Source organism: Perca fluviatilis, chromosome 6, assembly GCF_010015445.1.
Source record: "Perca fluviatilis chromosome 6, GENO_Pfluv_1.0, whole genome shotgun sequence".
Classification (NCBI taxonomy): domain Eukaryota; kingdom Metazoa; phylum Chordata; class Actinopteri; order Perciformes; family Percidae; genus Perca; species Perca fluviatilis.
Genome location: NC_053117.1, coordinates 32,173,735 through 32,197,995, shown reverse-complemented (window position 1 = coordinate 32,197,995; position 24,261 = coordinate 32,173,735). Strand labels below are relative to the sequence as shown.

At 37.9% G+C, this 24,261-nt stretch overlaps 1 protein-coding gene across 5 annotated transcripts in view; it reads right to left on the bottom strand.

Moving 5' to 3' along the window:
- The window catches only part of adamts3 (ADAM metallopeptidase with thrombospondin type 1 motif, 3), a 176,959-nt gene that overhangs the window by 11,539 nt on the left and 141,159 nt on the right, over positions 1–24,261 (bottom strand). For all 5 annotated transcript variants that reach the window (XM_039803991.1, XM_039803993.1, XM_039803992.1 and 2 more), the window contains 3 exons: positions 18,202–18,365; positions 12,152–12,308; positions 9,872–10,004 (listed from right to left, as the gene is read on the bottom strand). In XM_039803991.1, the coding sequence (XP_039659925.1) occupies positions 9,872–10,004; positions 12,152–12,308; positions 18,202–18,365 (454 nt within the window). The remainder of the gene's footprint in view (positions 1–9,871; positions 10,005–12,151; positions 12,309–18,201; positions 18,366–24,261) is intronic.

Here is a 24,261-nt window from a genome sequence, read left to right as displayed (position 1 = left end):
CAGCCTTATTTCAAAAGGATAAATACAGCCTCAGTTTTAGTCTCTTGAGTCCTCAAATTCATTATTCAATAAACAAACAAATGCAAATGCAACAAAAACTATCAATGCATCACTGCCAATAATAATTTTATAAAACAATCTGTTAAATGCTCTATCATCTGATCTTTTTGTCCCTTTCAAAGTCCCCAAAGCACGGAAAATATTGCCATTCATTGCTGCATGAAAGCATTTAAATGTCATAAATAAATACACTTGAAATCATCCACCAGCCTGCAGTACTTTACCTCACATCAAATAACTTTGGTTATTTGGATACGGCTGGTTAGTTTCATAATTATTGTTATTCAGCCATTGTCTGGTAATACTAACTGCAGCGACAGAAACCAGTGTGAAGTTGTCACAAATAGATTATACCTATTTGTATGAAACTTATTCCTTTTTAGACCTCAGACTGATAACCTCACAGACTACTGTAACAATAATTGCTGTACAATTATATCAATAAAAGAAAAACATCAAGGACAGGAGGAGACAAATGGTAGCATTGACTGGAACAGAATTCGAAGCACACACACTCACAACTTAGTCCAGACGTAAATGGTTCCCAGTCAATGGATCCTACTGACTTTTTCTCTAACACCACCATAGAATATCTAAACTATTTGATAGATTGCCTTGAAATTTGGCAGGGACATTCACGTCCCCCTCAGGATGAATTGTGATAACTTCGGCGATCTTGTGTCTTTTCATGTAGCGCCACGATCAGGTCAAACTGATGTTTGACACATATCACTTTGTTTCGCCATTAGAGGCCCAATTACTGTAAACTGTGTTGAGCACAGTTCCATTTCCATTCTAAATTGATTAACTGCTTGGTCTCTAAATTGATTAATTGTTTGGTCTCTAAAAAGCCCAAGTTGATATCATCAAAAATCCAAACCATCCTAAAGATATTCAGTATACAATGATTAGAAAATAGGGAAAAGCAGCAAATTCTCACTCTTTGCTTGAAAAATGTCATCTGATCAACTAATTGTTGGAGCTCTACTGAACAACTGAACCTTTTGTTGCCTTAAATCAAGTTACATCGATCTACCTTTGGATACATTTGTAGTTTCAGTAAAAGCTGAAAACACAATCTACTACTACTCTTAAAGTGAGCAATCTCTGTGAGACAGAAACCTCTGGGTTAAACCCAGATTGCTCTCACTTAACCCTCTCGCTGTGTTGCTGAGTAATGATAGGCTTCTGGACAGTCTGCAAGTGGATTGATTGAGGTCTGAATCTGTAAAGCCGTCACACTGCAGGATAATCTTTTCCACCAAACCTCTGATCAGACCTCCTTGCTTTATAATTCTCTGGTTCCCCAACAGACTGGGGCATACACCATGCATGTTTCTACCTGGATCTTCCACATGCTGCTTTTTAGATTCTTTGGAGGACGCATTTTATTTTTTTCAAACAGAATAAACACTTAAAACGGTTCGTATGGTTAGACTCATAACTTGGTAAGAGCTTAGAGGGTTTTGGTTAATATTATTATTAAGTAAAATTTAAGATTATACATATCAAAATTTAGGATAGACCTGTATTCATTCAGAAGAATGCTTTTTATTTCCCTCACTTTGTTGTATCTACTTTTATGTTGTTGTTTTTTTATTTCAACAGACTAGTGATAAAAGTCGCTCAATTTTTTCTGTCTGAAATTTTTACCCATAATTAAACTGAAACTAAGAAGAGACAGAGAGAGAGTTTTCAACACAGGATGTGTATACTTGAGATGAATTGAAATAATGACAACAATCAGAAATTTGAATATATAGATATGGATTCATTTGTGGAGATGATGGATCTCAGCCACTGAAACTTCTGGACAGTATTCCACATTTGTTACCATTAAGTATGAAAGGGTAACTGGGATTTCTTTTTTTAAGAAAGACAAATTCACGTTGAGTTTTTTAGTTGTAATTTTTGGGATGATTGGAGCGCTACAAATTATGTGATGTATTGTGTGCCCTATTGTGATGATGCACATAGTTCAGCGATCTCAAAACTGCAGCACATTCATAGGAAAAAATCAATTTCAGAGAGTTAAACGGGAAGAAACACAAGCACTGCAATGAGCCAGCAATGAAGAAAGAAAATCCGGCAAGCTATCAAGGGAATTTGCCTTTATTTTCAAAGGGCCTCCTCCTCACAAAGAACCACTCTGACACCAAGTTGCAAAGAGTCAAAGAAAATTGCAAAAAAAAAACCTGTGGGCAAATAAGGTGTTTTGATCAGAATTGAAAAGTAGAAAAAAATTGAAATTCCTCAGACAGCATATGCCTCCAATCCTCTACATCTTTCATTTTATTTTAATAAATGATATGTTTAGAAATGTTTAGATCTGCATAGGGCGCATTCCCAAAAGATACACTACCGGTCAAAAGTTTTAGAACACCCCAAAAGTTTTTTATTGAAATTTTAGCAAGTCCAATGAATAGCTTGAAATGGTACAAAGGTAAGTGGTGAACTGCCTGAGGTTAAAAAAAAAAAGTAAGGTTACCCAAAACTGAAAAATAATGTACATTTCAGTATTTTACAAAAAGGGAACAAGAAATGGGTTAACAATGTAAAGCTGTTCTGCAGCAATGGAGGTTGATCAAGCTTTGAAAGTTGGCGCTACCAATTCCCACAGGTGTTCCAATTTGTTTGGATTACTTACAACCCCCTCTGTTGGTATAAAAGTATTGTTGGAACACCCTGTGGTACCGTACCCTCGTGAGCATTATTTGAACCGTATTGTACTGCAGAAAGTAGTCTGTTGCTATAAAAATGGCAGGAAAAAGGCAATTAACAAGAGAGGAAGAGAGACAGACCATCATAACACTTAAGAATGTTGGTCTTTCCTACAGAGAAATTGCGAAGAATGTCAGGTGTCAGTGAGTACAGTATTCTTCACCATCAAAAGGCACTTAGAAACTGGGGAAACTCTGACAGGAAGAGGTCTGGCAGACCCAAAGCCACAACAGAATCAGAAGACAAGTTTCTGAGAGTCAACAGCTTGCGTGATAGGCGGCTCACAGGACAACAGCTTCAAGCACAGCTTAATAGTGGTCGTAATAAGCAAGTCTCAGTTTCAACTGTAAAGAGAAGACTTCGAGCTGCAGGTTTGATAGGTCGAGTTGCAGCAAGAAAGCCATTGCTAAGACGTCAGAATAAGAAAAACAGGCTTGCCTGGGCCAAGAAACATTGTCAATGGACTACTGAAGACTGGAAGAAGGTGCTATGGACTGATGAATCAAAATTTGAAATCTTCAGATCACGCAGGATTTTTGTATGCCGTCGAGTAGGCGAAAGGATGGGTCCTCAGTGTGTGACATCAACTCTCAAACATGGAGGAGGAAGCGTGATGGTCTGGGGCTGTTTTGCTGGATCCAGGGTCGGTAATTTGTATAGAGTGAAAGGCACCCTGAACCAAAACGGCTACCACAGCATTTTGCAGCGCCATGCGGTACCCTCTGGTATGCGCCTAGTTGGTCAGGGGTTCATCCTACAGCAAGATAATGACCCAAAACATAAGTCCAAGCTATGCCAGAACTACCTTAGCAAAAAAGAACAAGATGGTAAGCTTAAAAACATGAAGTGGCCAGCATAGTCACCAGACTTAAACCCCATTGAGCTGGTTTGGGATGAACTGGACAGAAAAGTTAAAGCAAAGCAACCTACAAGTGCCACACATTTATGGGAACTTCTGCAACAGAGTTGGGAAAAACTTTCTAAAGAATATTTGATTTCCATTGTAGAAAGAATGCCACGAGTGTGTTCAGCTGTTATATCTGCCAAAGGGGGCTACTTTGATGAGTAAAAAAATTTGAATACATTTTGGTTTATAAATTGATTCCATGATTTCTTTTTTAATTAAAATTTTTCATTTGTTCTATTCTTTCATTTCAGAGTACAATAAGACATTGAACTGCATGAATTTCAATAAAAACCTGGAAAAATGTGGGTGTTCTAAAACTTTTGGACGGTAGTGTATATATCCCAGACTTTTATACCCATTCAAGTAACTGCAGTAGTTCATACTGAAAAATGCTCCATCATGATGTTAAAAATTCTTAGATCTGCAGTAAAAGTAGTTTTACTTGGCCACTTCCTAATGTTTCCAGAACACATAACAACACTGTAAACCTTTGATGTAAATTTACAGCTAAAATCTCACAGTATCATACTGTTTTAATGTTTTACAGGATCATACTGTAAATGGCAATGCATTCTGGAAGAAAATAATAATGTTACAGTACTATCTGCAAATGTTACAGATTACAGGTATTTACTGTTACTACCAATGCATTGTAGGAAACTAAAGAAAAAAAGTGGGAATTACACTGCAGCCAGTGTATTACTGTAAATTTAAATAATACAATGGGCCCTAACTTGCACCCAGCGCAATTGACTTTGTACACGCATGTATCATTCCTATTTTGCACCCGACGCACAGCAGACTTTTCCCTCCACAGACTCATGTCGGTAAATTAGGGAATGAACTTGCGCTCCCGGGGGCGGTTCAGCAAAATGAGGAGGCGTGTTCCAGTGCAAACGTTCACTGGTGCTATTTTGCAGTTTCAGAAAACAATTCCGCCACAGACCAGGAAAAAGCTAGTCTAAAGTCAGTGGCGCGTTATTCAGATGCTATTTTAAGGGCACATGCTTGGCCGTAATGTAGAGTGTGCATACACTTTGCTTCTCTCATCTCACGGACCCAGCAGTTCCCATTTTTTTGCAAACCATACATAAATACAAGGAAAAATATGACCTTGTTTTACACATTTCCATGAATCATGGATGTGTTGATGACATAAAGGAGGAAATATTAGAGGATTAAGGAGATGTGATGTTGAACTGCATGTGCCGATGCCACTTAACCCAAATGCCCCAGCAGCAGCACGGGAGAGGAGAGACAGAAGAGCTATAGTGAGGTAATCTCGGTCTAATGTTCGACTACATTGCAAAAATATCACCATGCATTCATAACCTTGTGATTCAGTGAGAGTGAGCCCAAAACATCGGAAAGTATGTTTTTTTTGTGACATTTCTTTATTTACATTTTGTCAAAAAGAAAAACGTCGGTCTCCTCGGCTGTGAACCGCTCCTTGGCGTGCGCCCATGGATGTATTAAGAGCGTGCGCCTAGCAAATCCACCATTATAATAGCAATCCGCGTCCACATGATACAAGCCTTCCATGACTACGCACCTTACCCCCAGGAGGATTAAAAAAAAAAAGGATGAAATCTTCAGAAGAGGTAATTATCTTCACTGGAGTTTCCGCGTGGGAAAGTCTCATGCACACTATTACAATAAAGTTAAATTTGTCCATTACGATGCACAAGGCATGGTTGTTTTTATATAAAACTTTTCTTCAGTCTCTGCCTAAAAAAAAAAAAAAAGGCTGAAACACAAAAAGAGACCTACCCCTGAGATATTTGCCTTTATTGTTCAGTTCATCTCAAAGAGAAGTTGATCACAACTTCAAAGTCACAAAGAGAAAAAAAAAAGTTTTCCAAACAGCAGAGAAAGAATGTTATATCCAGCATCAGATGACAGCAGTTTAGGATCTCTCGGCTCTCTCTTATCTTTGGTTTAAAGTTCTACCAAAAAGCCGGCAGGTAAACATTAGCTTACTATCTGAGGTCTTCACTGTGAATAAATTAGCTGATTAACTGAAGAAGCCGCTGCCTCATGCCTCAATATGGAAGATATTAGCTGCAGTTTTTTAAGATGTCTTGGCATTTTACAGCTTCCACCACTAATCAGCTTATGCATCCATTTCTTTCACCTGCAGGCCTTTTCTGTCATGGCCCTGACTTTAGACTCCATGACCTCAGCCAACACATTAATGTCCTCTGATTTTACTTCTTTTTTTTTAATAAACTTTCACATCCCTGCTACTGTTTCAAGTGTAGCTGCTAAAGAGGCCATTTCACTCCGTTGTCCCGTCTCTAACCCAGCTGCCATCGCTTTTAAATAATTTTAACACCCATTGGTCTTTATTTTTTTAATCATTATAACAGGTCCTTGTGAGTAATTAATTTAAAGATTAAATTACTTTTCCACTTCTTGTTCCTAATTAGAATGTGATTGTTCTGATTAGTTTAATTAAACCTTTATTAGCCAATTACAAAATGCAAATCTAGACACATACATTCAGTATGTTGTATGTCTTTTAAACAGAACAATAACCTGTATTATTAACACACAAAGTATCTCACATGGGCCAAAAACGTGGTTGCCATGTCCTTGTGTCATGGTTGTATGTTTCTGTTTCCTGTTTTATTTTGTAGTCTCTGTTTTTCTCCCTAGTCTTGTCTTGTTTGACTTCCTGTCTTGTGTTTCCCACCTGTTTGATTATCTGCTCCGCCCTGATGTGTTTCACCTGTTGTATCACCTGTCCCTTGTTTGCTCGTTACCTCTTGTATTTAGTCTCTGTGTTTCCCTTGTCTGTTGTCAGGTCATTATTTTCCGTTAGGAGTGTCTGTGTGTTTAGTCTACCTGTTTAGTCTATTAGTGTTCCTAATATTTTGTTTTTGGAATTCTTCCTGTCCCTGTTTTGTATTTTTGCCTGCTGTTTTCAGGAGACCTTTTGTTGTAACATTAGGCTTGTTTGAGATGAACTGCGCCTCGCCTGTAAAGCGGACGAGAGCAGGCGGCAGCAGCAGGGGTGGTGACAAAAGTCTCCTCTCAAGTCGGACAGTTTTCAGCCGTTTCCAGCAGCCTTCAGGCTGAACAGGAAGTGACAGAAACACTGCGGTCAAATTCTGATTTAATAAAATGTTATCAGACCCCTATATCAGCTCCTACACACTCTCCATTTGTTTTTATTATGACAGTAGCTGTCATGCTCTACATGCGATCTGTTGCTGATTTTAATTACCAACAAAGATGATCCATAATCTCAACAGATTTAGTCTCTCTGACTTCTAAACGTAACTATCAGCCACACAACATGTGTTCTGTACAGAATAAGCCTTTAAATCAGAAAATCGCAGGTAAAATCCTTCTGATTCAAAATCAATAAAAAGTTTATATAAAACGTCATCATGTTGAGTCGATTCTGAACCAATCAGCTGTTAGATCAGCTGAGAGGCCGGTGTTTCCCAGCATGCCCTGGGTCCACCTGGCTCTTGCAGTTGGTGAAAAGCAACTGCGCTGCCTGCGTCTCAGAACTGCGGCCGCCTTGATCTCGTGAGATTATCGTTGCCCACGTGTGCATGACGTCAGAGCAAGTCGGGATCAAGTCGGACACAAATCTAACCGGCATGCATTGGGCGGCGATTCCCGGTGATCGATTCTGCGCAGACCTGGCTCATCTCGAACGAGCCTATTAAAGCTCTATTCTGCCTGGTCTAAATTCCCAGAAGCTCATGACACCTTGTCCATGAATTTTGGGCTTAGAATGGCACTCAAAAACCTAAATTTTTGCTTACACATTATTTTAACTATTCTTCCAAATAAAAGCTGAAAATCCCTTATCAGGGTGAAAAAAACAACAACCTCTAAAGCGGCATTTAGTTTATCATGGGATACCACATTAAAATCCAAAATAATTAAACATTTTGAAGGTTGGCAGCTCTTCAGGGCAACAATATCAACATTCAGATTCAGGAAACGATATACAGTATTTGCATAATGAGCTATTTAAATAATAGAAATGTTAAAAGGGGACTTTTATACATGCTGAGGTCTTCACTCAGCAGCCATTTATTGTCAAGGTAACCAAAAAACACCCTGGTGATTCTTATCTCTGGTGCTGGTAAGAGAGCTTCAGCTTTATGCAAATGTCCTTTGCAGGGTTTCTGCAAGTTTCAACAAGTCAAAGTTAAGATTTTTTAAGACCTTTATGAATTAAATTTAAGACCTATATCACAACATTAAAGTACAACAAAATGCAGAGTCACAAAAGTACTTGCTAAGTAAATAAATGTATTCAAATTTTTAAAAAAGCGACAGTAATAATAATAATCTGTACATATACAGCTAATTATATTTGAACTATCGAAAGAGAACTACAACACCACGGAATTAAAAAAAAGTATTTTAATGAGCATTAGAGGTATGCGTTACATGGACGTTGGAAAATGAATACCTGTTTAAAATGATTTAAGACCTAGAACACAATACTTAAGTGAATTTGAACTTTTAAGGCCTAAAATTTAGATTTAGAAATAGACTTTGACTTTTTGAGACCCTGCGGAAACCCTGCCTTTGACGCATGAGAGTGACAACTTTGAGGCTGCATCCACACTACTGTTTTCATTTTAAACCGGTGTTTTAAGACAAAAACAATTTCTGTCCTCATGAGCATTTTAGCAGCGTTTCAGAACTAATCTCCCTCCATACTAACCCTCCTGAAAATGCATTTCACAGACCATTCACGTACACTGGGCATGCGCGTGTTGGTAATGCCACTGGACACAGGAATGGCTGCAGATTACTCTAATAATAGCTTGCCTCCTGTGTATGACGGCAGTAGTAGCATTATAAAATGCTGAATTTAAATGCACCACAGCTGCAAGCATCGACAACAAGGTCAGAAACGTCTGCAATTTGTTTGTGTCATCGTTTCCAAAGTTCTCTGTTTCTGCCCGTTCAGATTAAAACGCAACGCCTGAGTTTAAAACGGGGTCAGCAGCATTTCCAAACGTCTTTGGTTTAAGCGCTCTGAAACGATGGAATAGTGTGGACATCAGGCGTAAATGTAGCAAAAGATTTTTAAACAAAAATGTAGTAGTGTTGATCTAGCCCGAGACAACTTTGAGTATGTGTGAAATATCTCGGCCTTTGCTGCTTTAATTCTAATCATTCTACTTTTATCTCACTCACAAGCCCCACATCTTTATAGAAGTGCGATACCCCTTCAAGTACCCCTTCATTGCCCCTTCAAGAAAATGGTAACTTGCATCTGTGATTCAAAACACATTTTGAAAAGCTGTCCTTTTAAGGCTTAAAGAATGAATTGTGTGCAATTGCAAAAATGAGGTACGCCCACTGAGTTGTGCAAATTCTGCAGGACTGTATGGAGTTGATAAGATGTACACAATATGTTAAAGATTTATGACAGTTTATGTGAAATAGGCAAGGCTTACAACTGCAATATAATAATATACAGTTTACCTTGAGACAATATAATTTGACAATGATTTTACCATGTACTGTGGTACCTATGCTTTTATATATCTGGGTTTATAACATCATTATTGACAAAGTTGCAAATTAGTGAGCTGGACTTCTTTATGGTCACTTTTATATGATTTTGCAGCAATATAATGTTGTACTTTAATTTGTCGTTGTATTCAATTTTCTGGATTAGCCAAATTAGACACTCACCTGATTATTGTATATTCACAGTTTCATTGGTTTTCCAGGATATTTACTGTATCTCAATGCACATCAAGATTGCAATATAATGAGATATAGAATGATAGATAATTGTATCCACTTTATTTAGGTGTCACCTATACTGACATATGTAAGGGGAAAATAAATTGCTTCTACAACTCAAAGGTTTTGAGCCAAAACATGAAGTGGTTGGACAAAACGAAAAAGAAAAAAAAGATGGAAGGGAAATCACTCAGTGAACCATCTATCTCACATCTAGATGAAACAGAACAAATTTTGGGGTTTTAAGTGCTTATTTTGTCTCCATTCCCACTTTACCACACACACTACAGTTAAAGAGAAGATAATTCAAATTCAAGTCATGCTGAAAATCCATTTGAATATGTTTATCTTAATAGACTGCAGCTAAATCCCAATTTGAATCTAATCACCATTTTCAAAAACAGCCCAGTATGTTTTCCTGTGAAAAGTTGGGACGTCTGTACTCACTGAGGCTGTGTGCAGTCCTGAAGGTTACACATTCTGCGGATGGGCTTTGGCTTCTTGCTGGCGTCGCAGTAGCCTCGATGGACCATCTTGGTGTCTCCTTTCTTTCGACATCCATACTTGGTGTACTGAAACCCTGTGAAAGAATTTAAGTAATACTTTCTATAAGTGTTGTGAATAATGTTACATTCCATAGACCTTTTTCATGGCAGACATGTTGACATGTCATAGTAGGAAAAGCACAGGTGTATTCAAAACCATTAATGATGGCTGCATTCCACTTAGGAGAGACCCTGGTATTGTGCATGCTGACTCACTGAAACAGCTAACTGGGACACTTGATGGAATTGAATCATCGTTAAGGTTATCAATTCCGGCTGTGCTTTTCCTACTATGACAAGTCAACATGTCTGCTGTAAAAAAGGTCCATTCTATGAGAAGTTTGAAGAAAGGCATTCTCATCCATTTTATTTGTATTCTAGAGTGTAGTCTACATCCACGACGTTCCACTTCCGGGATTGCTCCGTTGCCGTCGGAAATTGTGTTGGAATTTTTAACTCCGGTGGATTTATGAGGACTATGGTTAACTGCTCCTCAGATCTCTGCAGGGTAAATCCAGAAAGCTAGCTAGACTATCTGTCCAATCTGAGTTTTCTGTTGCACGGCTAAAACAACTTTTGAACGTACACGTTCCACCAAAACAAGTTCCTTCTGAGGCTATTTTGCAGTGGCACCGTGGCTTTTCCTGGTGCTTAGTGCTGCCCATGACAATGTGATTGGTATAAAGAAATGCCAATAAACCAGAGCATGTTTTTTCCCTTCCCAGAATGCTGCGTGGACTAGCCAGACCCTCCTACGCAGTGCTGTGGAGAAAGGTCTGGCAAAGTGAGACTACCTAGAGTACAACACTGTTTTCCTATCTGTGTGAACAGACCTTGAGAGGATCCTTCCTCCCATCCTGACTCTCTTATCTTACTACACCTCAACTAAATGAATGGAGCGATTGTTAGAGAATATGTATATCCTTGTGTGTCTCATTAAACCTTTAGAATATTGTGAACTGAACCCAGCTTTCAGAATCTACTCACAGGGGTCAACCCAGTAGATGATAGGATTTGAACAATCCGGATCGGATGATTTTACAACAAAAATATTCCTCATTTTTCAGACAGCTTCAGATTTGAGTTATAATTTTGCCTATTTTAGACTTTCTTGACTTGTGTTTAGGCAACATTTAACATTTCGGAACTTCTACTTTTGGCCAACACTATTCACCGTCATACAGCAAGTTGCTGCACTGGCTAATCAAATACCGTGTTGGTCTGAATATAAGACGACCCTGATTATAAGACAACCCCCCCCTCTTTCAAGACTCATTTTTGGAAAAATACTATTTGAAGACCAAATCTTATTTTCATAAAGAAAATAATTTTATTTGAAAATAATTAATAAAAACACACTGAATGAACACATCTTTTAAATAAAATAATATTTTCAATATCTTTTTAGATGAAAGTGTCACATTTAAATTAACGGTAAATATTTCCAAGGCCTTCAGCTGAATGTCTGCTCTGGTAATGGGCATCCCATCATTCAGTTTTTCAGTCACGTAATCACACACTGTCCTGTCAATCTCTTGGTAGCAGCCTCTTCTCTAATTCACTGCTTTGCACTTTGAATTGCCCTGTTGCTGAAATGTGCTAAATAAATAAAGCTGCCTTGCCTTGCCTTGCTTTGTTCTCTCTCTCTCTTCAGTCTCTCTCTATCTGGCTTGACCATAACATTACCTTGCTTTTGGGCGGTTGTTGAGGCTGTGCCATTTCGACCAGCTGTTGTACACATTAAAATAACATTAACATGTAACATTAAAATAAAATGGATTATGGATCATTTCATTTCTAAACTTTATAGCTATTGGCTGTTGAAACGGGTGACGTCCCTTATGATCTAAAACCAGCCTCTGCGACTTGAAAAGCTGAAAGTCTAGACCCCGAATATATGACGACCCCACTTTTTCAGATGTATTTCCAGGAAAAAAAGAAAACTTCTTATATTCGGACATAAAAGTGCACATTGCTAATAGATAACTTTGTAATGTGAACCCTATTTCTACAGCGTTTACAGGTTGATCTTAGTGATGAAAGATAAAATAATTGCCTTGTGATAATTTCAGAATTGCAAGATCCCTTCTCTTCTTGAAAAATAATAGTTTACTTTAAGTATAAACATAAATTTTATTCCTCTCTATTCTGTTTTTTAATTTGATGGTAATTTTTTCATTACCTCCGGCACAAGGCTTAGAACATGGAGACCAGCTCTTCAGAGCCCACTCATACGTGTCCTCCTGGATCACATTGTTGTTGTTGACAGGCACTGAATCTTCATGGATGATGTACTTGTACATCAAAGTAGACCGTGTTTCATTGTCTTTGGGTATAATCTGCAAAACACGAGAAGAAAGAAACAACTTTATAGCATCCTCAATGCAGTATGACATTTGCAAAGCGCAAATGTGTGCAAATAAATGCATTACATTGAATTTCAAGAGATAGAAGAAAAATTGCATTTTACATTATTTGCGTTATCCAATTTTTCGACTCAAAGTCTCAGTGACAACTATTACATTGCGTTAAGGGTAATTGGTTGAAGACATTGCAGGGAATTAACAGACAATAGGAGCGTTCACAGACAAGATAAGACTGAACCCCCTAGGGCATTGACTACAGAAACATATTCTCTCTCAATTCTAAATGAAAACTTCTTGCACATGTGATGATCACGAATATTAAACAAATTAGCTGTGCAGCACTTAGAGATTCGGTCACACAGTGTCCCCAACACAAACCCTAAGGGAAAAGTCATGACATCATTTTTTTTTTACTATCCAGCAGCACAGATGCACCCTGTCTACCCAGACTGTTAAAAAATTTTTTGTAGCTTTGAAGATCTAAAATAACATTTTGTTTTCCCTTTAAGGTTAAAGTATGGAACTCTATATGTGACTGAATCAAGAATGCTGAGGTAACGAATGGTGTTAAGACTACAACAGTATTTTAAACTGACTGAAATGGCACTTGCCAGAACATTTTTAAGCAGTTTTTTTTGTGTTACAGCCGACTTGCTAACTACCCTGTAAACCAGTGTTGTGCATGAATGTGCCAAAGTGCTCATGTTTTTGGTGAACGGTGAACTGAACGTATCCGTTTGCAACTAATGAACGTGAATGGCTAGTGCAATTGGCAATCCAGACAACGCAGCTACCGGTGCTGCTGAAGCCAGTTCACATGAACATTTGAAGGAGTTTTATGAACAAATCAGTACAGATTCCGTAATTAATTTAGTTTGGGAAGTGGGGAGTGGCAATCATGGGTGGCTTGGAACAGATGGGAGGAGGTTCTACAAAAAAAGAATAGCTCATTTAAAAAAAAAAAAAAGGAAGAACTGAACGTGGTTTATTTTAATCTGTGTGTGAACTGAACTTTGAGCTAGCTCTTGTGAAATGTGAACTTGTACAACCTTGCTATAAACTGACATACAAAGTGCACTTTTCCCAGGTGAATTTTTGTTCGGTCACTTATTCAGAAAACTGAGCTGCAGAAGAAAATGTGTTTATGTTTGTAAATGAGATAAGACTTTAGCAGGAAAGCTTATCTGGCTTGTTGTTCAATATCTGGGGCTTTCCCCAAATATTACATGTTATTGATCTATTGATTTGATTATTACATGAAGTGAACTTCACATGAAATCATTTGCTATGACTTCTTCCTACAACATTTACTAAAAAAATGTAATCTCTTATCATTATTAATCCATCAGGCAAATCAAAGCAGAAATTAACGGTTTGTGGGTAATGGAATCTCAAATTCAACAATTGAGACGACGTACTAAAAACCAATGATGACTGAGTTACATCACGTATTAACGAAGAATTAGGAAAGCCTCATGAATATAACATTTGATCTCATTTTCGAAACAGATCTGCTTCGTACTGTAACAATGTAATCTATTTGTATCCTCCACTTGCTGCTAAATTAAATATGAATAATTATCTGAATGATTCATCAAACAAGCACAATACTCATATTTAAAAGCTTTTTTTTTTCGGAAACCACAAGATCGCACTTTCCATAAAAAAAAACAAAAACTATTTTCCTGCTCCTCTGCTCATTAGATTGCTTTTCAGAATAATACTGTCCATAGGAAAACTGTAAATTAACCTCTGTCTATCTGCTGTTCTCCTCAGTATGTTTGAAACAAAATGTCTGTAATTATTTCCCTGTCATAATATGAAGAGTTCAACTCGCACATGAATGGCAATTTAATGACATGCAAGAAATTAGAGCTGATGTCCTGTGGGAAAAAAACAATAATGTGTAAAAAAATAAAAGTGAAGTGTGTGTGTTTGAGTGAAAGCCTGTTGACTCAAAAGAACCTTCATTAAAATGTAAATGTATCAAAGACATTAACCAATAACGATACAACACCTCAGACAGATCATTAAAGAGAAACACGACAAAAATAAATTCATAATCTTATCAAAGCTCTTCTTGTCAGTTCTCCACCTTTATCATTTAATTACTTCTGTAGCACAAGTGAAAGAAAACTTTTGAAAACATTCCACTTAAGGGTCGAAATAATTTTATTAGAGAAGAAAAAAAGATTAGTTCTTATTCTACACTTATAAGTGCCGGGGGTTAAATTGACAATTTGTTTTGTTTAGATTTTTGTGCTTGTCTGCTGCTTGCTATGGTTTAATTAAGAATTTTACTCTGTCTGGACCTAGGGGGAACATTTATACAGTAAGTCGATGGTTTGAATGCTGTAGGATTTTTACAACTGGTTTAATAGCCCATATCTAGGAACGGGTACCGTTAGAGCATTATCGATACTACTACTACTACTACTACTACTACTAATACTACTCTTATCGATGCTCCTTATCGGTTAGGTTCTTTATCAATACTCTCATCGGTTCTTTTGAATTTCTGAATAATTGCTTTAAAAAATTTATTATTTAAAATAAAGAATACATTCAGAACAGAATTCAAATTTATTTATATTTAAATCTAACTAAATGTAGTTTCTAGACTAGCAACAGTAGCCTAATGTCTACAACAGCAAAGTCACTATCAGTGATGCCACGTAACGCGTTACTTGTAACTCGTTACTCTAATCTGACCACTTTTTTCAGTAACGAGTAATATAACGCGTTACTATTTCCAAACCAGTAATCAGCTTAAAGTTACTTATCCAAGTCACTGTGCGTTACTATTTTTGTCATTTTCCTTAGTAAAAATATATATTTTTGCTTTCTTCTTGTGTCTCTGGGAGTGATGTCACATATGCGACAAGTCACGTTTTTAGCATGTGGACAGTTCAAGTGTACTACGCAGCGACACAAACGTAAACAACAATGGAGGGAGGATAGAGATGCGCGCTGTGTAGCTGAAAATACAGTCACTATTTAGAGTTTGCGTCAGCTAAAGATGGCAATATTAAGGTTCGTTGTACACTCTGTGCTGGTGGCGACAAAGTGCTATCTAGCTACAAAAACACTATGTCAAATGTGAAGAAACATTTGGAGTCGCAGCACTGCAGTCAAACCTACAGAGCAATTCCCACCAGGTGGTGCGAAGCAGAGAGAAGGAGGTCCCCCACCACCCAAACAACAAAAGCTGGACTTCGGTGCAAAACCAGTAAGTGGGGGAAGAGTTGAAGAAGTTGGTCGGGCAGTATGTTGTAGAGGAAATGCTGCCCTTAAACACCGTTGACTGGCTCTCTTTTGTGCCATAATAAACCAGATCCCTACTACTGGCAATGCCGAGCTGCCTCACAGTAAACCGGTTGTCATTTTTATGTTGAGGCTGTGGGGGTGTTGTCGGCAGTTACTGAATGTAACTAATAAAGTAACTTGTAATCTAACTTCGTTACTTTTAAAATCAAGTAATCTGTAAAGTAACTAAGTTACTTTTTCAAAGTAACTGTGGCAACACTGGTCACTATATACACTCAATAATATCTCACTGGAAACAAATCTAGGTCTTCTTGTCATTAGCTCCATTTCACTGACTAGTTAGTTAGTAGAGCCCTTTTTAGACATTGAACATGGCTTTATCCATCTGTTAAAGTGCTTTTATTATCATTCAGTGTAAAAGGAATGTCATGGCTTTATTCAGACTTGACCTGACGGTTTCAGAAAGAGCCTCTTTTCTCGAAAACAGTGATGAGTTAAAGAGTAAAGATATGACGGAAGAAGAAGGTTTTCTGTTTTCTCATATGGTGTTTCAGTATTTTATGCATTTTTTTTAAGATTATTTTTTGGGCATTTTTAGGCCTTAGACTTGAAAGAGGAGAGAGAGAGGGGGAATGACATGCAGAAAAGGGCTGCAGGTCGGAGTCGAATCTGCAGCCACTGCATCGAGGAGTAAACCTCTATACATGGGTGCCCCCTCTACCAGGTGAGCTATCCAGGGGCTCACATTTTCTCTCTCTTCACTGAAACTGCTGTAATCAAGGTCAAAAGTGACTAAATGCTCCAATTATATGGATTTCATTTCATGTTAGTCTTCTGTGATCTTTAACACAGGGAAACAACATCTCTTTCTACATATCATTTTGTCATAGGGATTGTTTGTAATTTCATTATGCTGGTCTGTTCTGTACACACGACTCAACTGCACGTCTGTCTGTTTTTCCTTATCCGATGTGAGGGTCGAAGGACAGAAGGTGTTGTATGCCTTACAGATTGTAAAGCCCTCTGAGGCAAATTTGTGGTTCGTGATATTGGACTATAATAAAATTGACTTGATTTGACTTGACATAGAAAATCATTTTGGCATGAGCGATGTGGTGCTATATTAGTTTTCCTAGAGCTGAACCGATTCAATCACTCAGTCAACAGAAACCTTTTCAGCAAATCAATTAATTACAGCTTTGAATTCAAGGTGAACATTCAAGACAAAACAGGCATATAATGGTGCCCTCTTAAACAAAAAGAGAAACAAACTGACAGACATGTAATCTATTATTCAACGCAATAATGAAAATAAGTACAGTATTTGCAATTATTTGAGTTTGTTTACCAGCTGTGACAGCGACGCTGGTGTTGTTGACAAAGTGGTCAGCCATGCCAAAACATTTATTTATGCACTTCAATATTCAATGGAAAATAATCTCAAAATGAAATAGCACAATATGATGTCAACATAAGACAGTGCTTTCAAATCGGAGAGCGACTTGAAAACAAAATACTTTCACCCAGGAAACGCTCATTCATTACTTAGGAGTGTTGTAACCACAGTCTTTTTATCTAAACTTAACTAGTCTTTTGGTGCCTAAACTTAACTGTCATCGCTGCATGACGCTCACTTTTTCTGGCTAAACTCAACTACCGTGGCCCCTGTAAGGGCTGTCATCTGGCGGTGCCTGTACCCGACTCGCACTAACCTGTTGGCGGCTAAACAACTGCTGCTGGTAGCCGGTGTCCCGGCTACCAGCAGCAGTTTAAATCCGAGCAGCAGTTGGTTCACGTTACAGCGCTTTACTTAGTTTAAAATACTTCTATTTTAGGTAAATAATATATGGTCTATTGGTGAAGTAGCATTGATCACTTCGAGGGAGGGGGATGGTACATTTTGTCCCCAACGGGGCTAAAAATAATTCAACAGGGACAGGGATATACGGACCAGAAAGAGGGAAATCCTATGTGCATCCCCCCCGGATAATTGCACCCTGGCTGGAACTATCACAGAGGCAATTTTAAGTAACTGCAAGGAGTTTATATTTCTTTCTTTACAGGTGTGTAGTTGTGATCAAAATGAAGGCCGAGTTTTGAGATGGTTGTGGTCCAAACAACCCCCTGGCTGCCTGTCCATTTTGGATTTCATTTAAAGATTGTACTGCTGGTTTTGAAAACCTTGCATGCTCAGACTCCTACTTACACTGTATCTGTGACTTTCCCAATCAGAGGAGTAGTTAAAAGCAGGAGTGTGATTGCTGCCTGATATCCTCTGGTAGAAAAAAAAAATCTTGCCAAATCATCTTTGTGGCCTGGCAAGTTTTAGGTCTCAAGCAGACACATTCAGAATCTTTAATACTTAAAAAAATAAATAATAATAAAAAAAGGGTATAATTGCAATTCATTTATTGATTAATGATTCATTAATTAAGATCTAGTGATGTAAAACTAATGAGAATAACTGGAGTTGGGGGGAATTGAACTGGATGGCTGACCTGCTCCTTTTATACAGTGCTCATTGTCAAGCAAATAAGCTTTCGATGAATGAATTAAAATATAAGCTTATAAGCTTTGATAGAGAAGAAGGTATTATTACCAGAACCACCACGGGGTCATGCAGAGGTCCGTCAGTGTGCAGCGTCTCCACGTCGTCCTCGATGATGTAGTGCCACTCCGCGCCCAAGTCGATAAAGCTTCTAGACTGGACCTCCTCTCCTTTCCCGTTGAGGATGTAATGCCCTGTTGCCTGGTTCTTGATTGCTGTAATCAGTCATTTGGTTATGAGCCACTGACAAAAAAAGGCTTTACTCTAACAATTACAAAAGTTTGAAAAGCTGAATGTATTATTCAGTGAGATAAAAAAAAGCTTAAATTGTGCTCTCAAATGGATGATTCATGGAATCAGTCTACTCCTGGCACTCGTTTGGAATGATTATGCCTGAGCATTACAATGTCTTATTCATGCTATAATTTATACACAACAAGCTGCCAAACTTCTAATATGATAGAACTTCTCAGATGCGAGAAGCTGAAATGAAAATGGGCATGTTTGCTGGGTGCTTTAAATACATCTGATGCATTTAAATGCAAATGAGTTATAATTAAAAGATGCTGAAATGACTCACGTCTCTTCTACAGATTATTGCCTCTGGTGCTCAAGTCTTACACTTCTGCCTGAATAAAACAAGGAACCATCTATGTCTCTTAACAGTAACAAGTCACTTGTATTTTTATTTGATAACCCACAGGTTAATTCAAGAGCAAACATAACTCACTGAAGCTAATTCAAATTATTTAGAACTTTTCGCATTTTACTTCTGTCAGATAAGTCTCAACAGTTTGTATATAAATTTAACTACATCCAAATTTGTTTTTATTTGTTTTATATTCATTTATATTTGTGGATTTCTACTACATTTATTTATTTTTTTAACAATGTTTTTTATTCCAATTCTAATTTTCAACAACCCCCCCATCCCAACCCAAAACCAAATTTCTACTACATTTATTAAAAATATTAAATATATGCATGCATTATATGTGTGCATCATAAATACATTTGTGAAACTTATTTTTTTATGTGGATTGTACAGATGTACTCAATTGTTCCCCGTATCCATAGAAGTAACTTTAGCACTAAATGTCAGCAGTTCGGACAAAGTTATAGAATGATAATGGAACAGAAGCTTATTGTGAAAAAATAAGATTGCACTGCAACTGTAAATAATTTGGGCCATTAACGGTTTCTTATTGTACATCTGCATTGAGTACTAGATGTGTACGGTTTCTCATGTCATCAGTGAACAAAGTTAAGTGTGAAGACTGGAGCACCAGAAACTTAGCCAGGTTTACACCAGACGCTTCTCAGTTGTAACTGAGAGTGGGTCTGGGCAAGCTTCATTCACAGCCCATTTCCAAAGTCACCAACGGACGCCGCTCAAATGCCTCTGGATAGTCCTTCAACCAATCAGACCAACGATCCGGGTGACGTAGCAGCTACAGCGGCATCAACGGATTGCTGCGCTTCGGTGGCCATCATGATGAATGTAAACAAAAAGCTGCTTGCCATCGCTGCGCTATCGTCATTGTCTAAAGCCCGCCTCAACGGTTGTGATTGGTGCCTCGATTTGGAAAAATTGGAAATGGGCTTGAATGGGCTCTTGGCCAGACTGACTTGCAGAGCAAATCTCAAATTTGCCCGAAGTTCGTCAGGGTTTTCCCAGGCTACCAGAAACTAGGATTTGGACAGGCAAGACTAACCAATATAGCAAAACCTGTGTTCGAACTTAGGTTCTAAATGATTAAAAGTCTAGTTTTTAAGTCATGATAAATAACTTCTGATTATTTAGTGGGTCAGCTCTACCACAGTATATATGAAATATGGACACTTTGACAGAAATGCAGTTTTAACAGCAGGAAACTACGTATAGAAGCTAATTCTTGAACTGTCAGACAAAAGTCAGAAAAATCTTCACAGGCACATGTCATTTTACAGGTAATGACAGTGACAGAAAGCATGGATACTGTTTACTAAACTACAGCAGAGGAATAATTCTGATGCAAAAAAATTGGCAGCTTTTTTATGAAGCATAAGATTCATCAAGAGCCAGAACACTCTAGATGCAATCTTTATAAAAACCCATTTACAGTAATTGTGTATTTTTACACTATTGCTTCTGCAATGGAGAGTTTCGTTCTTTCTTTCTTCCACAGCTGCACGGTTTGGAAAAAAAAAAAGGGCAGCCACATCTTACAGACGTTTCTCAGTGATTGATGCTTTGTCATGATGGAGGTCATTTCATCTGGAACAGTCTCAACTCTCTCCTGAAGCACGGAGCCAATTTGTGTTCGACAGTAGCCGCAAACATTCATGCTGACCACTCTCTGGGCCTTTCAGCTTCATGATAACTCAGGAGAATGCTCCATCACAGGCCATGACAGCTGGCTCCAGAAAGGGTGTGTGTATGTGTGTGTGTTGGGCAAGTTATGGTTATACTTTTAAGGAATGGTGGTTAATCATTAACAGTGGTGGAAGAAGTATATAGATAATTTACTCAGTGGTGTAGTCTAACGTATTGTAGTGGGTATACTGTACTGTACATTAGTGCTGTCAAACGATTCAAATATTTAATTAATCGCATTAATGTCATAGTTAACTCGCAATTATTCGCAACTAATCTTACATTTTTATCTATTCTAAATGTCCCTAGATTTGTTTTTGTCCAATTATTTTTTCTCATTTTCAGAATCTTATTGGCATCCATTTTGGCGTCTCGCGGTCGCCATCCACTCAAAACGTAACGTTAGCCCACTACTCTTTGGCCGGATCGCAAGTCCAAACAAGTGTGTGCGGCGTGCCCGTTGTTTTGTTTCCGGTCTAGCTAGATCTGGTGTGTGTTGTAGTTTTTCTAACGTTACTAGTTGTTGCAACAGCACGTGAAAAAAACTATAAAGTTTGCTATGCCAAAAAGAACGTTAATCTTCCGATAAAAAAAATTGACGCCGTTAAAATGGGTTTGCGTTAACGCCGGTAATAACGTGTTTAACTGACAGCACTACTGTGTATATATATATATATATATATATATATATATATATATATATATATAGAGAGAGAGAGAGATATTGGCCTGTATATATGGGCCAGGCCTATCTGCCTTTGCTGTAGCTGCTTGAGGTGGAGTGAGTTTTAAATACTTAATATTAGGGATGGGGGAAATCGATACAACATAGAATCGCGATATTTTCCATGGCAATACGGTATCGACACACAGGCCCCATGTATCGATCTTTTATAATATAAATTGCACATGAGAATTTAACATTTTGGTACTAGAATAGTAGTTTTTTTCAGTCCACTAGATGGTGCAGTTGAGTTTTCTTTTGTCAAAGTGAGAAATGTATCTTTTTAGACAAAACAAATATTGACAAAGTTTTCTTTTGAGGACATAATTTGAAGTTGGAAGAACAGAATATCACAATATGTTTAAAATAGCAATAATATTGTACCGTGAAATAAGTATTGTGATGATATCATATCGTGGGGTCTCTCTTCATATACAGTTATCTAGTTTAGTCCAGTGGTACCTGATCTAGGGTCGGGCAGGAACTGAAGCTGTCAGATAAATGTAGTGGAGTAAAATGTACAATATTTGCATCTGTCATGTAGTTGAGTAGAAATGTAAAGTAGCATAAAATGAAAAGTAAAGTACCTCAAAATTGTACCTAAGTACATTTCTTAAGTAAATGTACTGAGTTACTTTTCCACCACTGATCTCTAACATCTTGCTAACGGAGACATTAAAGAAACAAGAATATGTTTATGTACAAGTGACAAAGCCCTTTAGCGGTCAGAGAAATTATGACAGGAGCAAATGGGCTAATAAGGTCACATTTTTATAAAGCGACAAAGTCCATGTTGGCAGGAGGAGTATATGTATTTGTCCACAAAACATTGGACTTTAACATTGGAGACCGCTGTTTTCCGTTTCCAACCAACAGTCAACATAGTTTTTTTTTATAAAGCGTGACCACCTCGTCACCAAACCTTAACCAAGTGTTTATTATTGACGTGACAACGCAACTCCCCTGACCTTAATGTAGTAATTTTTATCTCAATTCACAGACACAGGACGAAAGTCAGAAAGTAATGAGGATTGGATACATTGTTTGATTTTGGTCTTTTCTATAATAGTTTTATTTAATAGGAAAAATACAGAATGACACCAGCCTTAAAGTCGACCTCACAGACCAGTTTTCTCTTTCAGGCATGCTGTAGCTGAGGCGCATGAATCTCTACTGATGAGATGATAATCGTTACATTATTGGGGTACTGCAAATTCAAGTTAATGTGCATCGACATCTTGCCATGCCTCAGCTGTTCAAACAAGTTGACGAGGCTGTTTCTGAAAGGTCTGAACGTGTTTTAATTAGGAGGGATCTACAAGACTTCATTAACACGAGAAATTCAATTTAATGGTGAGGTTACAAATTTAGCTTGCACAGAAAGCAAAGGTTACTGAGGGATATTGTTAAATTCAAAACAGCAGTTTAAGTGTCACACAGCTGTGCATTATTAATTTAGGACAAAAACGACAAACATTTATGGTTTTAGGTCCCATTTGCAGTTTCAAATACGATCAGGGATGAAATGTAACTAAGTACATTTACTCAAGTACTGTACTTAAGTACACATTTGAGGTAGTTGTACTTTACGTGAGTATTTTCTTTTCATGCCATTTTATATTTATTCTCCACTACATTTGAGAGGGAAATATTGTACTTTTTACTCTGCTACATCTATCTGACAGCTTAGGTGACTTTGCAAATAAAAATTAAAGCTGCAGTAGGTAAGATTGTGAAGATCCAGGACTTCGCCAACAAATTTGAACATCGACAACTTCTCAGTCCATCCCCCCTTTCTGCTGCAGCCCAAACCGTCTCCTAAGCCCCTCCCACACAACGGAGTTTGACAGAACTGCCGGCATGTCAGACAACATGTTCAATAACTAAACACTAACACAACGTTAACTTTACTCACCAACAGTAAAACGATGCTAACTAGCAGGCTACCGTTAGCCATTTCAGCATCATATCTGACCGACCACTGTGCTAACGTTACTATCATCCTCACCAACGTAGCTTTGTGGACTTTTGACTACTAATAACCAAGTGATAGATAAATCATTCATCGCAATTATGTTACCGGTTGAGAGGAAATGTGGCTACATCTGCATCGTTCGTCAGATCTTTAAAATCCCGCAGCTCACGCCACCTCTGAAAAACCTCTCCAATATTCACCCGAGTTTTGGGAAACCTTTCTGCAGCTTGTGCGCGGGGAGAACGCTCTTATATGCGTGTACGTGCCTGAGCAGTGATTGACAGGCAGATAGACACCCCCTGTGGCCCTGATTGGAGAAAATCGACCGGGAGCGGTGGAATTTTGCCAATGGCACTACAGGCTGTAGGAGGTGCCAGAGGAGTTTTATATTTTTTATTTTACATAATTCATGTAGTTCTACTGGAACATAGGGTAGGTTTCAGCAAATATGACAGAAAGCTGTTTTTATAAGACTTACCTACTGCATCTTTAAGCAACCCAGAGCGCACCATTTTGTAAATATGTAGATTTGATGTTCATGTTTTTGGTTTGCTGCAAAATCAGATACCATTCACAATTCAGGACTGACTAATCCTGAGAGCACGTCTGTAAGGTTGAGGTGGGCTTTATTTTTTTACCATTATACTTTATTCCTCTTTGATGAACTAACTCCTTCACTGTTTTATATTAGGAATTCACATTATGCTTGTTGTTTTCAATGTGTTGGAATATCTATGCCATTCATCCTCTTTTTCTTTACCATCCTTTTACCTCAAGTTTTTTTTCTTTACTGCTCTCCTCCTCTCCTATAACTATTGCCCAGGACGGGAGTGATGTATAAATAACTTAAGTGTAAATGTTAATCTCACGGAGCTCCTGCCTCTGGCTGAAGAGATTGATGCTGACCTGTTTCACCTCGTGGATGCTGAATTAGTTCTGCTTTTCATTGGGCCACTCGCAGAACAAGAAACAAGATTGCCACCCCTTTGTGCCTTCAATCACTTGTCTCACAAAGCCTTAAATGGATCCTATAGTTGTTTGTATAAGGGAATAAAT